The sequence below is a fragment of the Cetorhinus maximus genome, chromosome 30, assembly GCF_964194155.1.
Source record: "Cetorhinus maximus chromosome 30, sCetMax3.hap1.1, whole genome shotgun sequence".
Classification (NCBI taxonomy): Eukaryota; Metazoa; Chordata; class Chondrichthyes; order Lamniformes; family Cetorhinidae; genus Cetorhinus; species Cetorhinus maximus.
This window is the reverse complement of record NC_135908.1, coordinates 10502428-10517011: the sequence shown is the minus strand read 5'-3', so window position 1 is coordinate 10517011 and position 14584 is coordinate 10502428. Positions and strand designations below refer to the sequence as shown.

Below are 14584 nucleotides of genomic sequence, written 5' to 3'. Positions count from 1 at the left end.
AGCTGAAGCCAGGGATACCACCCCTGAGCCATCATTACTAAACACCCTTTGGGCGTGAGCCCCCTGCTGCATGTTACCCCAGCTAGAGCGCACAATCTGGCAATACGTTCTGGTGCTACACTCAGAGAGTGCTGTACTGTTGGACAGCCAGCTTTCAGATGAGACGTTGTGGGTATAAAAAAATTCCCACAGCACTATCCAAGGAGCAGGGGTGGTCCTCTGCAGTGTCCTGACCAATATTTATGACTCAACCAACATCATTAAAATAGATCAGCTAGGCATTATCACATTGATGTTTGTGGGACCTTGCTGTGCACAAACTTGCTGCTGTATTTCCTACATTACAACAGTGACTGTACCTCATTGGCTGTAAAGTGCTTGAGATATCCTCAGCGTTGTGAAATGCTCTGGGATGAGCCCAGCTTGGCTATCTAGTTAATCTGTTTCTTTGGAGGTGAAGAGTTCAAGTCTACATTAATAATACATAAAAGGGAATCCCAAAGTCTTCTATAGGCATATAAATAGTAAAAGGCTGGTAAAAGGTGAGTGGGGCTGATTAGGGACCAAAAAGGGGATTTACACATGGAGGCAGAGGGCATAGCTGAGGTATTAAATGAATAATTTGTCTTTACCAAGGAAGATGCTACCCAGGCTGTGGTGACAGAGGAGGAAATCCAGTCACTAGAAGGGTTTAAAATTGAAAAGGAGGAAGTATTGGATAGGCTGCCTGTACCTGAAGTTGATAAGGCATCAGGACTGGATGAGATGCATCCAAGGATACAGAGAGAAGTGGGAGTGGAAATTGCAGAGGCATAATTTTTCAGTCTTCCTTAGACTTGGTGGTGCCAGAGGACTGGAAAATTACAAATATTATGCCATTGTTCAAAAAAAGAGGGTAAGTAAGGATAAGCTGAGCAACTCCAGACCAGTCAGTTTAACTTTGGTGGTGGGGAAACTTGTAGGAACTATAATTTGGGATAGAATTAATAGTCACATGGACAAACGTGGGTTAATTAAGGAGAGCCAGTTTGGATTTTTAAAGGGAAAATCATGTTTAACTAACTTGCTAGAGTTTTTTGGAGAGGTAACAGAGAGGGCAATGCTGTTGATGTACAATGCTGTACCTGGACTTTAAAAGGCATTTGATACTGTGCCACACAACAGATTTGTGAGAAAAGTTATAGCTCATGGAATAAAAGGAATTGTAGCAACATGGATACAGAATTGGCTGACTGACAGGAAACAGAGAGTAATGGTTAATGGATATTTTTCGGGCTGGAGGAAGGTTTGTAGTGGAGTTCCCCAGGGGTGCGTATTGGGACCTTTGCTTTCCCTGATATATGAATGATCTATACCTTGGCGTGCAGGGAATGATTTCAAAATTTGCAGATAATACCAAACTTGGAAGCATTGTAACCTGTGAGGAGGACAGTTTAGAACTTCAAAGTAACATAGGCAAGTAACATAGGTGGAATGGGCAGATAGGTGGCAGATGAAGTTCAATGTGGAGAAATGTGAGGTGATTCATTTTGATAGGAAGAACATAGAGGATATAAAATAAGCGGTACAACTTTAAAGCAGGAGCAGAGGGACCTGGGTATTTATGCGCATGGGTCTTTAAAGGTGGCAAGATAGGTTGAGAGAGAGCAGTTAATAAAGTATACAGTATCCTAGGCTTTATTAATATGGGTATAGAGTACAAGGGCAAGGAAATTATGTTGAGCTTGTGTAAGACACTAGTTAGACATCAGCTGGAGTACTGCATATAGTTCTGGGTGCTGCATTTTAGGAAAGATGTGAAGGCATTGGAGAGAGTGCAGAAGAGGTTTACGAGAATGATTCCAGGGATGAGAAACTTCAGTTATGAAAATAGATTGGAGAGGTTGGAACTTTTCCTTGGAGGAAAGAAGGCTGAGGGGAAATTTGAGGGGCCTGGACAGAATAGATAGGAAGAAACTGTTGCATTGGGCAGAAGGATTGAGAACCAGAAGGCACAGATTTAAGGTAACTGGTAAAAGAAGCAGAAGCAATATGAGAAAAAATATTTCAGTGAGAGGTTAGGGTCTGCCATGCACTCACTATCTGAGAGTGTGGTGGAGGCAGGTTCAATCGAGGCATTCAAGAGGGAATTTGATGATTATTTGAAAGGAAACAATGCGCAGGGTTATGGGGAGAAGGTGGGGGAATGGCACTGGGTGAAATGCTCGTTCGGAGAGCAGGTGTGGACACGATGGGCCGAATGGCTTCCTTCTGTGAACAGTGGAAACTTTTCATCACAGGCAGTTTCCAGGAGCCTGTGTCCGTCCAGGAGGCTGGGCTGGGTTGAGCTGTCATGTTGTCCTGAATGTAATCTATCTGTTGCCTTCAGTGCTCCGGTCCAGGATTTGCTGCAGCGGGTCTGGTTTGTTGCTGTGGTGACTGGGAATCCAGCCTGGGCTTTGCTGCTGATGAGCTGCTCCAGTCCAGTGGTTTGTCCTGGCTCCAGTCCGGGTTTTTGCAGGGGGTTGGGTTGAGGGGGCGGGGCGAGAGGGGGGGGGTGGTGGGTGATCCCGCTCCGCTCCTGTTGGAATCCCAGTCCGGGTTCTCGCAGCGGTGATCCCGCTCCGTTCCCGTGGAGAACACTGGGCTCCGGACCGGGCTTTGCGGCCGATCCCCTCCATGCTGGGTATTGTCCGTCGGTCCCGGCCGATCCCAACTCCCGCTCCGCGCTCCGCGCTCCCAGCTCTTTCCCCGGGCACGGGCGGCGGAGGAGGAGGAGGAGGAGGCGGCGACTCGGGACGCGGGAGCAGCGAGCGGCCCCGGGCCGAGGCCGGGAGGATGGCGGAGCCCCGATTGCGGTTCATACTGTTCCTGGCGGCGCTGAGCACGGCCACCGGCGCAGGTAAAGGCGGCCGGGAATACCGGGATAATGAGGGAATACCGGGATAATGAGGGAATACCGGGATCGAGAGTGAGGGAATACCGGGATCGGGAGTGAGGGAATACCAGGATACTGAGGGAATACCGGGATCGGGAGTGAGGGAATACCAGGATACTGAGGGAATACCGGGAGTGAGGGAATACCAGGATACTGAGGGAATACCGGGATCGGGAGTGAGGGAATACCAGGATACTGAGGGAATACCGGGAGTGTGGGAATACCAGGATAATGAGGGAATACCGGGAGTGAGAGAATACTGGGATAATGAGGGAATATTGGCAGTGAGGGATTACCGGGATAATGAGAGAATACCAGGTTAATGAGGGAATACTGAGAGTGAGGGATTACCGGGGTAATGAGGGAATACCGGGATAATGAGGGAATATTGGCAGTGAGGGATTACCGAGATAATGAGAGAATACCAGGATAATGAGGGAATACTGAGAGTGAAGGATTACCGGGGTAATGAGGGAATACCAGGATAATGAGGGAATACGCGGATAATGAGGGAATATTGGCAGTGAGGGATTACCGGGATAATGAGGGAATACCAGGATAATGAGGGAATACTGAGAGTGAGGGATTACTGGGGTAATGAGGGAATACTGGGGTATTGAGGGAATACCAGGATAATGAGGGGATACTGGGAGCGAGGGATGACCAGGATAATGAGGGATTACCGGGATAATGAGGGAATACTTGGATAATGAGGGAATATAGGGAGTGAGGAATACCAGGATAATGAGGGAATACAGGATAATGAATAATTATTGGGAGAGAGGGAATACTGGAATAATGAAGGAATACCAGGAGAGGGAGGGAATACTGGGAGAGAGGGAAGAATACTGGGATGATGAGGGAATGCAGAGAGAGGGAGGAATACTGGGATAATGAGCGAGAATAGGGAGAGAGGGAATACCAGGATAATGAATTATTACTGGGAGAGAGGGAATTTTGAGATAATGAGGGAATACCACGATAATGGGTATATAGGGAGAGGGATGGAATACTGCTAAATCAAGGGGATAGCAGTATAATGAAGGAAAAGCAGGAGAGGGAGGTAGTGCCAGGATAATGAGGGAACATCAGGAGAGAGAATCACAGACCAGGTTAGTGAGGCAATATTGGGAGAGGGAGGGAATAAGATAATGAGGGAATACCTGGTGAGGGAGGCTACTTCAGGATGGGAGATACCGGGATAATGAGGAAATACCAGGAAAGGGTGTGAATACTGTAATAGTGGGAAAAACTGAGAGATGAGGGAGTATCAGGAAAGGGAATTACTAGGATAGTGAGGAAATAAGAAGGGAGAGATAGGGAATACAGCAAAGGGTGGGGCTACCAGGATTATGGAGGAATATCGGGGGGGGAGAAAATGAGGAAATGCTAGGAATACTGTTAGTAAGAGACTGAGGATCCTGGTAGACACCAGGATTTAGGGAATACTAGGATAATAATGGAATACTGCTATAATGAGGGGGAGTACAGGAATACTGGCATGTTGACAAAAGAGGACGGATAGGAGGGGAATGTATGTAATTTCTGGATAGTGAGAGTACAGGAGAGGCAACTGGGAATACAGGGGGAGAGATGGTGCAGCAGTGGTTACAGAGCAAGCTTACCAGTGTCTCAGAATATTAAGAAGCAATAAACTGGGAAAACTGAGGAGAGTGGGAACAACACTAGTGGAGAGAAAGAATATTGAGGGGAGAAACATAGTGAACCACCAAAAACTTGGATGGGGGAAGGAAGCGTCCATTAGTGGGGGAAGGAACCAGCAATAACTGGGAAAGAGATTGGAATATCCATGGGATATGGGGAGAGAATGGGAAGTGTGAGACCTGACACCCAGAATAGTGAATGGAGAAGCTGGGAATGCTGATGGGAGATACCAGGAATTGTAAGGAAGATAATAAAAATATCGGAGTGGGGGGAACTAACAGGGAATACTGTGGAAGTGATTGGGAATAGTGACAAGAGATTGGAGATTGTTAGAGTGAGAGAGATTGTGATTGTGGGGAAAGTGACTGGTGATACTGGTGAGTCAAAATTGAGGAAGAGAATCTGGAAAATAGAGACTGAAAATAATGAGAGGCTGAGTGGGAATCCTGAAGATGAAAGGGCAAATGAGGATGCAAATATTTTAGGAATTGACAGAAATTGGGAAACGCTGAGAATGAGAAAACTAAGAGAATGTGTAGGGGCCAAGGACACAAAGTGAGGAGTGATGTCCTGAAATATGGGTTTCACTCTGTATCTAACCTCGTGCTGTACCTGTCCTGGGAGTGTTTGATGGGGACAGTGTAGATGGAGCTTTACTCTGTATCTAACCCTGTGCTGTGCCTGTTCTGGGAGTGTTTGATGGGGACAGTGTAGAGGGAGCTTTACTCTGTATCTAACCCTGTGCTGTACCTGTCCTGGGAGTGTTTGATGGGGACAGTGTAGAGGGAGCTTTACTCTGTATCTAACCCTGTGCTGTACCTGTCCTGTACCTGTCCTGGAAGTGTTTGATGGGGACTGTGTAGAGGGAGCTTTACTCTGTCTCTTACACTGTGCTGTACCTATGCTGGGAGTGTTTGATGAGATGATTAATTGTGAAATGTTGGAAAGGCTCTCCATTTCCCAGCTCTGACATCCTTAAATCCAAAATGTAACAAAGAAGTACAAATTCTGAAAAATATTTTGAGTTCTACTCAACAGTCTCAGGATAGCTGGGCCTTGTGTCATGGTATGTATCTGTCACCTGCCCCACCCCCCCTCCCTCTCTCTCACACACACACACACACACACACACACTGCTCTGTTAAAAATCAGGTACCTTGTGTTTCTGCTCTCCAATTTTCTCTCCTCTCTCCTGAAAGCACTGACTTGTTGGAATGATTTCATGCTCCAGTATTATGTCCAGTTAGCTAGTTGTGTATAAGTCTAGTTAGTGAGTGTGGCAGACAAATAGATCACGGAGTGTGTTCCAGTCAAGCCTAATTGTGCCCTCACTGGACGCCTGTACTGGCATCATTGCACAGTGATCAGGAGTGGCAGCCCTGATGATATTTATAGTATTCCAAACATGACTCTTAATTCAGCACAAGCGAGGGACCAGACCAAGTTTAAGTTGAAAGGCAGTGGCCCACCGACTGCGTGCCCTTTCGAAAGGTCTGATAATTCAGACCCTGAATTATCACTGGATTTTAATCACCATTTAAGCAGCCGGGGTTAGGGGGCTTGCATGGGATTAATCTTGTGTTCGCTTGAACTGTGAAATACACCTGGAAACAATTGTCAATTTTGTCCTTCCAAACATGTCTTTGGTGGTGGGACAAGTGGTGACTTGATGCTATATAGCATGAGGGTGAGATACTGGGTAGGGGTACAGGCTGTCACTGGTTGTGGGAGCAGCTTGCAATGAGGAATTAAGAGTAACACACAATATGAAAACAAATTGAATTAAATATGTATTTTCCTATAAAGTGTATCCTGACTGCACGAAACTGGTCCTTCCTTGGCTTATGGAAATGATTTATTAACAACCATCTGGGCAGATCTATTTTTCTTCTGGCTTTAAGCACAAAATAAAAAGAATTGTTTTTGGTGATGTTGAAATGTTGACGCTTAGCCTGCTGTGCTAATAGACAAGGTGATTGTTTTCAGCAGCTTGTAATACCTGTTACCTGTTAGACGATGCTGGTGGTCCTAGATGTTAAAGAATCATCTTCAGCTGCTGTGAACTGAGAGAGAGAGATAGGTATGAGCAGTGAGCTTGGTGCTGTAGGAGAATTGGGATATCCTGAGGACATGAAAGTTGCAATATAAATACAAGTCTTTATTATTCTTTATTATACCTAATTCCCTCCATATTTTCCTAAAAATGCTGACTCTTGCTAGAATTTGATCTGACAGGTGCTGCCACCTTTGCATCTTGCCCAGGTTCTTTGTGCCTGAGCGTTGGTAGGTTATACAAACGGCATCTCAGTTGAACTGATCCTTTTCTTAACCAACGTCAACATTTTGTAACAGACGTCACTTGGCAATGGTTGGGAGCGGGACCATAGCCACCAGTCTCCCCCATTCCCAGCCCCCAGCTGCTCCCCACCTCCATCCTTTTCCCTAACCACATGCTCTGAGGCTGTTTGAACTTCTTTAACTGCTGCTGAGCTGAGACCAGCTAACACAGGGTAGAATTGACTTGTTGCTTTTTAACACCTGTGATATGACTCTCTAGCAGAGCGCTCCATCCACTTGTGATCTGGGTGAGGTACCATACCCACGAGATTAATAAGCAGCCAAAACCTATTCTGATCATATCAGAGAGAGAGAATGGTGGAACTGTGGGAACTGTTAAAACTGAGGTTTGTCATGGTGGAATCTGTTTGCTGGGTTTTGTTCCTGTGACCATAGAGAGGGTAGGCACACACACCTCGGAGATTGTACATAATGCTGCAGCTGTTCTATTCAGAGGTGTTAATGCTCACTCAGAAACACGATAGCCACCTGCAGCGATAATAAAGGATAGCTGGGGATGGAAAATTAACAGGATTGCTGAGTGACATGGGCACTGATGAGTTTTAAGTCCTGTTACTGATTAAAAAATCTGCTTCATGTTCCCACCTCACAGGAATCCTGCTCAAAACATGTGTTTCAAATTAATTTATAAGAAACCTCCGAGCTCTCTTATTGGTCTAATGAGTAAGGGATAACCTGTTGTTAGACTAAACCAGGATAGGCATGGGTTTTATTGAGTTAGCTGACCTCAGCTTGGACAGCAACTAGGTGCTAATTTTGCCTGTTAGTGCTGGGGGGGTGGGAGGGTGGTGGGTGGATACAAGGTCATCCAGAGTTCCTGCTCCTGACCACCCTAGTTACCAGGGGGAAGGGATGGATTTGGATTAGTTATGGTGTCCCACAAGTAAACAGAAGAAAGCCTTGAACTTATACCAAGCTTTTCACAACTTTTGGATATCCCAAAGAGCTTTATATACAATGAAGTACTTTTGAAGTGTAGTCACCTTTGTAAATGAGGAAAAGTGACAGTCAGTTTATGCACAGCAAGGTTCCACAAATCTTTTTTAAAATTGTGTTAGTTGGCAAACATATATTCACTGAGGGTGCTAGGCAGAGCTCCCCCGCTCTTTTAACAGTGCCATGGGATATTCAGTGTCCTGACCATGGCTCAACCAACATCATTAAAATAGATCAACTAGGCATTATCACATTGATGTTTGTGGGACCTTGCTGTGCACAAACTTGCAGCTGTATTTCCTACATTACAACGGTGACAATACCTCATTGGCTGTAAAGAGCTTGAGATATCCTCGGGGTTATGAAATGCTCTGGGATGACCTCAGCTTGGTTTTCCAGTTAATCTGTTGCTTTGGAGGTGAAGAGTTCAAGTCTACATTAATAATATATAAAAGGGAATCCCAAAGTCTTCTATAGGCATATAAATAGTAAAAGGCTGGTAAAAGGTGAGTGGGGCTGATTAGGGACCAAAAAGGGGATTTACACATGGAGGCAGAGGGCATAGCTGAGGTATTAAATGAATAATTTGTCTTTACCAAGGAAGATGCTACCCAGGCTGTGGTGAAAGAGGAGGAAATTCCAGTCACTAGAAGGGTTTAAAATTGAAAAGGAGGAAGTATTGGATAGGCTGCCTGTACCTGAAGTTGATAAGGCATCAGGACTGGATGAGATGCATCCAAGGATACAGAGAGAAGTGAGAGTGGAAATTGCAGAGGCATAATTTTTCAGTCTTCCTTAGACTTGGGGGTGGTGCCAGAGGACTGGAAAATTACAAATATTATGCCATTGTTCAAAAAAAGAGGGTAAGTAAGGATAAGCTGAGCAACTCCAGACCAGTCAGTTTAACTTTGGTGGTGGTGAAACTCCTAGGAACTATAATTCGGGATAGAATTAATAGTCACATGGACAAACGTGGGTTAATTAAGGAGAGCCAGTCTGGATTTTTAAAGGGAAAATCATGTTTAACTAACATGCCAGAGTTTTTTGGAGAGGTAACAGAGAGGGTTGATGAGGGCAATGCTGTTGATGTGGTTTACCTGGACTTCCAAAAGGCGGATAGGTGGCAGATAAAGTTCAATGTGGAGAAATATGAGGTGATTCATTTTAGTTGGAAGAACATAGAGAGACAGTATAAAGGGTACAACTTTAAAGGGGGTGCTGGAGCAGAGGAACCTGGGTATATATGCGCATAAGTCTTCAAAGGCGGCAGGGCAGGTTGAGTGAGCAGTTAATAAAGTATACAGTATCCTAGGCTTTATTAGCATAGGTATAGTGTACAAGAGCAAGGAGGTTATGTTGAGCTTGTGTAAGACGCTAGTTAGACCTCAGCTGGAGTACTGCACGCAGTTCTGGGTGCTGCATTTTAGGAAGGATGTGAAGACATTGGAGAGAGTGCAGAAGAGGTTTACAAGAATGATTCCAGGGATGAGAAACTTCAGATATGAAGATAGATTGGAGAGGTTGGAACTCCTTTCCTTGGAGAAAAGAAGGCTGACGGGAGATTTGATAGAGGCATTCAAAACAGTGAGGGCCCTGGACAGAATAGATAGGGAGAAACTGTTCCCACCGGGCAGAAAGTTCGAGAACCAGAAGGCACAGATTTAAGGTAATTGGTAAAAGAAACAAAAGCGACATGAGAAAAAAAAATTCACAGTGAGTGGTTAAGGCCTGGAATGCACTGCCTGAGTGTGTGGTGGAGGCAGGTTCAATCGAGGCATTCAAGAGGGAATTTGATGATTATTTGAAAAGAAACAATGTGCAGGGTTACGGGAAGAAGGTGGGGGAATGTCACTAGGTGAAGTACTCATTCGGAGAGCTGGTGCAGACACGATGGGCCGAATGGCCCCCTGCACATGAACAATTCTGTGATTCTGTGAACACTCACCCGTGAGGGTGGACGGGGCCTTAGTTTAATATTTCATAGGAAAGAATGCATCTCCGCCAGTGCAGCACTCCGTCAGTACTGCTCTTGGGGCTGTCAGCCTTGATTATGTGCTGAAATCTCTGGAGTGCGAGTTAAACCCAGAACCTTCTGATTCAGAGGCAAGAGTGCTACCACCAAACCATTTCTTCCATCAGTGGAACAGTGTTCCCTTAAACTTGTTTGGGGTCACGCTTGAGAAGTGGCCATGGGGGTGATGTCAGAAGGTTGCTGGAAATGGTCAGCTGGGAGGACAGAAACAAGGGACTCTCATGAGGGCAAAATAAATTCAATTATTTCACTGCATCATGCAAGGTGCCTCTGATTTTTGCAGAGCGTCTGTTCCAGATCACCTTGAGTTCAATTTGAAAACAAGTAACTAGATGTAAATCCAGTCTCAAACCGTTACCACAACTATATAATTTGCTGATGCATTAGCCTCAGTTTGCCTCTCCTAGAGACGCTGATTGTTCCTGGCATTTGCATCCGGAGACACTAACAGCTTTATGATACCTGCCTATTCTTCATGTGTGAGGTTAGGTGGCACGACAGGTATTTCTGTTGCAGGTTAGAAAGCAACACCGTTGAATGTAATTTTCTTTGTTCAGTGTTCTAGCCAGGCTCACTGGTTCAGGAGTAACTTGCCCTCTTCAGCTCCGGAAGATTTTAGACCCTGTCGAGGCATGGAATCTCCCTGATTGATGTGGCTCAATGCTACATTGTATAATGTTGTTATTTACAAGGTCACTATCTTCACTAACATACAGTCACTGTGTCTGAACACCTCAGTGAAGTCTGTGGAATTGGCTCCAAAGTTTAAACTTTGACCACTGAAGACACCCTGTGTAACCATTAGTAATCTACTCTTGCTGCTGTTAGGTTTTGGTGTAGGAGATTAATTCTGCTGTGAATCAAACATTGGAGAAACATCTCTCCAGTCAGTATACAGTGCACTTTCCTAAATAGTGCCAGTGCTAATGAACCAAAGAGTTTACAACACAGAAAGGAGGCCATTCAGCCTGTTGTGTATATTCAATCCCGTCGCTCCAGACGTTTGCAGAGCTCAGAATCTACTTTCGCTTCAAATGTATGTTCAATTTTGTAGAAACGCTGAAGCTGGGAATAGCTGGAAATGTCTTTAAACTGTACTGCTGGTGTGATTAGTTTACTGGAGGATGCAGCCCATTATTATGTTCACACCTAGTGCTGCCCAGAGAGAGTAACATAAGAAATAGGAGCAGGAGTAGGCCATTCAGCCCCTCAAGCCTGCCGCGCCATTCAATAAGATCATGGCTGATCTGCCCCAGGCCTCAACTCATAACGTGGTCATAGCTCTCTTTCCCTTTTTGCTATTTGTTTCTGAATGAGTTGCCTCTTGATATGATACAGCTTCTGTGCTGGATTCCCTGTGATACCCTACGTAAGAGGACCCTCTCTTTGCAGTCGGACATGTGACAGTGTTTGCCTCTGATGTGAGTGTTCCATCAGCGCTTACTGGCTAAGGATCAGATTCTGGATCCCTGGCCAATGCCCTTGCCCCATTGGCTGGTTGAAATGCCCTTGCCCCATTGGCTGGTTGAAATGCCCTTGCCCCATTGGCTGGTTGAAATGTTATTTGACAAAGATCTAGTAACTCCATACAGACAAGGGATAGAACCTGGCACCTTCACTTTTGTATGGATAAGTACCACATCCAGCAATGGATTTACCCACTAAACTATCAGGGAAAGACTACAAATTCCCCCCAAAGCATAACCCTTACCATAATGTGTACTGTTTTTGAGAACTCCCCTCTCTGATGGAGGAAGGGTATGAAATACTGTTCAGCCACCCAACCCTGCACTCTGGAAGGAATTAGAAATTGGAGAGGTGTCAGCTGTGGCTCAGTTCATAGCACCCTCGCCTTTGAATCAGAGGGTTGTGGGTTCATGTCCCACTCCTGGAAACCAAGAACTGTGATTGTACTCAAAAGAGTTGCAATCTGTGACTGTTGATAACTCAAAAGAGTTTCCCTATAAAGCCATTTAAAAAAAAAAAGGAATTAGAAATTGGCGACCCATTTCACTGTTGAATGTGGACTATAAGATTCTGTCCAAGGTCATCGCCAACCGGGTCAAATCCGCTCTGGAATTGGTGATTCACCCTGACCAGACCTGCTCTGTGCCAGGCAGGAAGATCTCTGACAGCCTGGCGCTGCTCAGGGATACGATTGCCTATGTACAGGACAGGGGTGTGGATACCTGCCTCATCAGCTTGGATCAGGAGAAGGCCTTTGACAGAATATCGCACACCTACATGGGGGATGTGCTCTCCAAAATGGGGTTTGGGGAGGGAATTCGAAATTGGATCCAACTGCTCTACACTAACATCAGTAGCGCAGTCTCAATCAATGGGTGGGAAACAGATAGCTTTCCGATTAAATCTGGAGTCAGGCAGGGCTGTCCTCTCTCGCCTGTCCTTTTCGTGTGTTGCATAGAACCCTTTGCCGAGTCCATCAGGAAGGATCCGGGCATAAGAGGAGTGACGATCCCAGGCAGTGGAGGCACTCAGGTAAAAGCCTCCCTGTACATGGACGACGTCGCCGTCTTCTGCTCGGATCCGCTGTCGGTGCGCAGACTGATGCACATCTGCGACCAGTTCGAACTGGCCTCGGGAGCCAAGGTAAATCGTGGGAAGAGCGAGGCCATGTTCTTTGGGAACTGGGCTGACCGATCCTTTGTCCCCTTCACTGTCAGGGCTGACGGCCTGAAGGTGCTGGGGATATGGTTCGGAGGGACCGGGGCATGCGTTAGAAACTGGAAGGAGCGAGTGGCTATGGTGAAGAGGAAACTGGGCATGTGGGAGCGACGCTCCCTCTCCATTGCGGGTAAGAACCTGGTCATCAGGTGTGAGGTACTCTCGCTGTTGTTGTACGTGGCGCAGGTCTGGCCCATTCCAGACTCCTGCGCGATGGCGATCACTCGAGCCATCTTCCGCTTTGTCTGGAGGTCGAAAATGGATCGTGTCCGCAGGGACGCGATGTACAAGCCTCTAGATAAAGGGGGAAAAAACGTGCCCAACATCGCCCTCATACTGATGGCCACCTTTGTGTGTGGCTGCATCAAGCGGTGCGTAGACCCTCAGTACGCAAACACCAGGTGTCACTACGTGCTGAGGTTCTACCTGTCCCCGGTGTTGCGAAGGATGGGTCTGGCCACGCTGCCGCGGAACGCTCCAAGTAGTTGGACCGTGCCGTACCACCTGTCCCTGGTGGAAAAATTTATGCAGAAAAACACCTTTGACCACAAGTCCATCAGGCAGTGGTCAGCACGTAACGTCCTAGAGGCCCTGAGGGAAAAGGAGAGGGTGGACCCTGTGGGATGGTTCCCCGAGCAGACTGTCAAAGTCATTTGGCAGAATGCCTCATCGCCAGAACTTTCCAACAAGCACCAAGACGTAGCTTGGCTGGTGGTGAGAAAGGCCCTCCCCGTCAGATCCTTCCTACACGCCAGGAGGCTCACCCCCTCTGCACGTTGCCCTCGAGGTGGCTGTGGTGGGGAAGAGACCGTTGTTCACCTCCTTGTGGATTGTGCCTTTGCAAAGAAAGTCTGGAAAGAGATGCAGTGGTTGCTGTCGAGGTTCATCCCGAGCAGTTCTGTGACACAGGACTCTGTGCTCTACGGGCTGTTCCCAGGGACACACACCGAGACAAACATCAACTGCAGCTGGAGGATCATCAACTCGGTGAAAGACGCGCTTTGGTCTGCCCGAAACTTGTTGGTCTTCCAGCGCAAAGAGTTGTCCCCGACCGATTGTTGCGGACTGGCACAATCCAAAGTCCAGGACTACGTGCTGAGGGACACACTAAAGTTTGGGGCAGCTGCTTCAAAGGCGCAATGGGGAAGGGTCGCTGTCTAATACCTTTCTACCACAGCGCACCGAGAGACTGGGAACTGTTTAGAGCCCCTCGGGCTGTACAGATCAAAATGAAAGGCTGTAAATGATTGTAATATTGTTTGTACTGATGCACCTGGTGATACATTTTGTAAAAGTTTAACCTGGATTGTACCCTTGTAATGTTGTTTTTGAAATGGTTTTGAATGTGATTGAAGATATTTTATGAATAAAGTATATTTTTACAAAAAAAAATTCCCTCCTTCCCTTCCCTCTCCCTCCTTCCCTTCCCTCTCCCTCCTTCCCTTCCCTCTCCCACCTTCCCTTCCCTCTCCCACCTTCCCTTCCCTCTCCCTCCTTCCCTTCCCTCTCCCTCCTTCCCTTCCCTCTCCCTCCTTCCCTTCCCTCTCCCTCCCTCCCCTCTCCCTCCCCTCCCGTCCCCTCCCCATTTCCCTTCTCCCTCCCCCTCCCTCCCTTCTCCCTCCCCCTCCCTCCCTTCCTCGCTTCCCCCTTCCTCGCTTCCCCCTCCCTCCCTTCCTCGCTTCCCCCTTCCTCGCTTCCCCCTCCCTCCCTTCCTCGCTTCCCCCTCCCTCCCTTCCTCGCTTCCCCCTCCCTTCCTCGCTTCCCCCTTCCTCGCTTCCCCCTTCCTCGCTTCCCCCTCCCTCCCTTCCTTCCTCGCTTCCCCCTCCCTCCCTCGCTTCCCCCTCCCTCCCTCGCTTCCCCCTCCCTCCCTCGCTTCCCCCTCCCTCCCTCGCTTCCCCCTCCCTCCCTCGCTTCCCCCTCCCTCCCTCGCTTCCCCCTCCCTCCCTCGCTTCCCCCTCCCTCCCTCGCTTCCCCCTCCCTCCCTCGCTTCC

The 14584-nt window shown here is 47.3% G+C and overlaps 1 protein-coding gene across 1 annotated transcript in view; it reads left to right on the top strand.

Moving 5' to 3' along the window:
• The first annotated feature begins 2585 nt into the window (after positions 1 to 2585).
• LOC144670059 (neogenin-like) overlaps positions 2586 to 14584 on the top strand; it is a 179589-nt gene continuing 167590 nt past the window's right edge. The window contains exon 1 of the mRNA XM_078532436.1: positions 2586 to 2881. Within this exon, the coding sequence (XP_078388562.1) occupies positions 2659 to 2881 (223 nt within the window). The 5' untranslated portion in view covers positions 2586 to 2658. The remainder of the gene's footprint in view (positions 2882 to 14584) is intronic.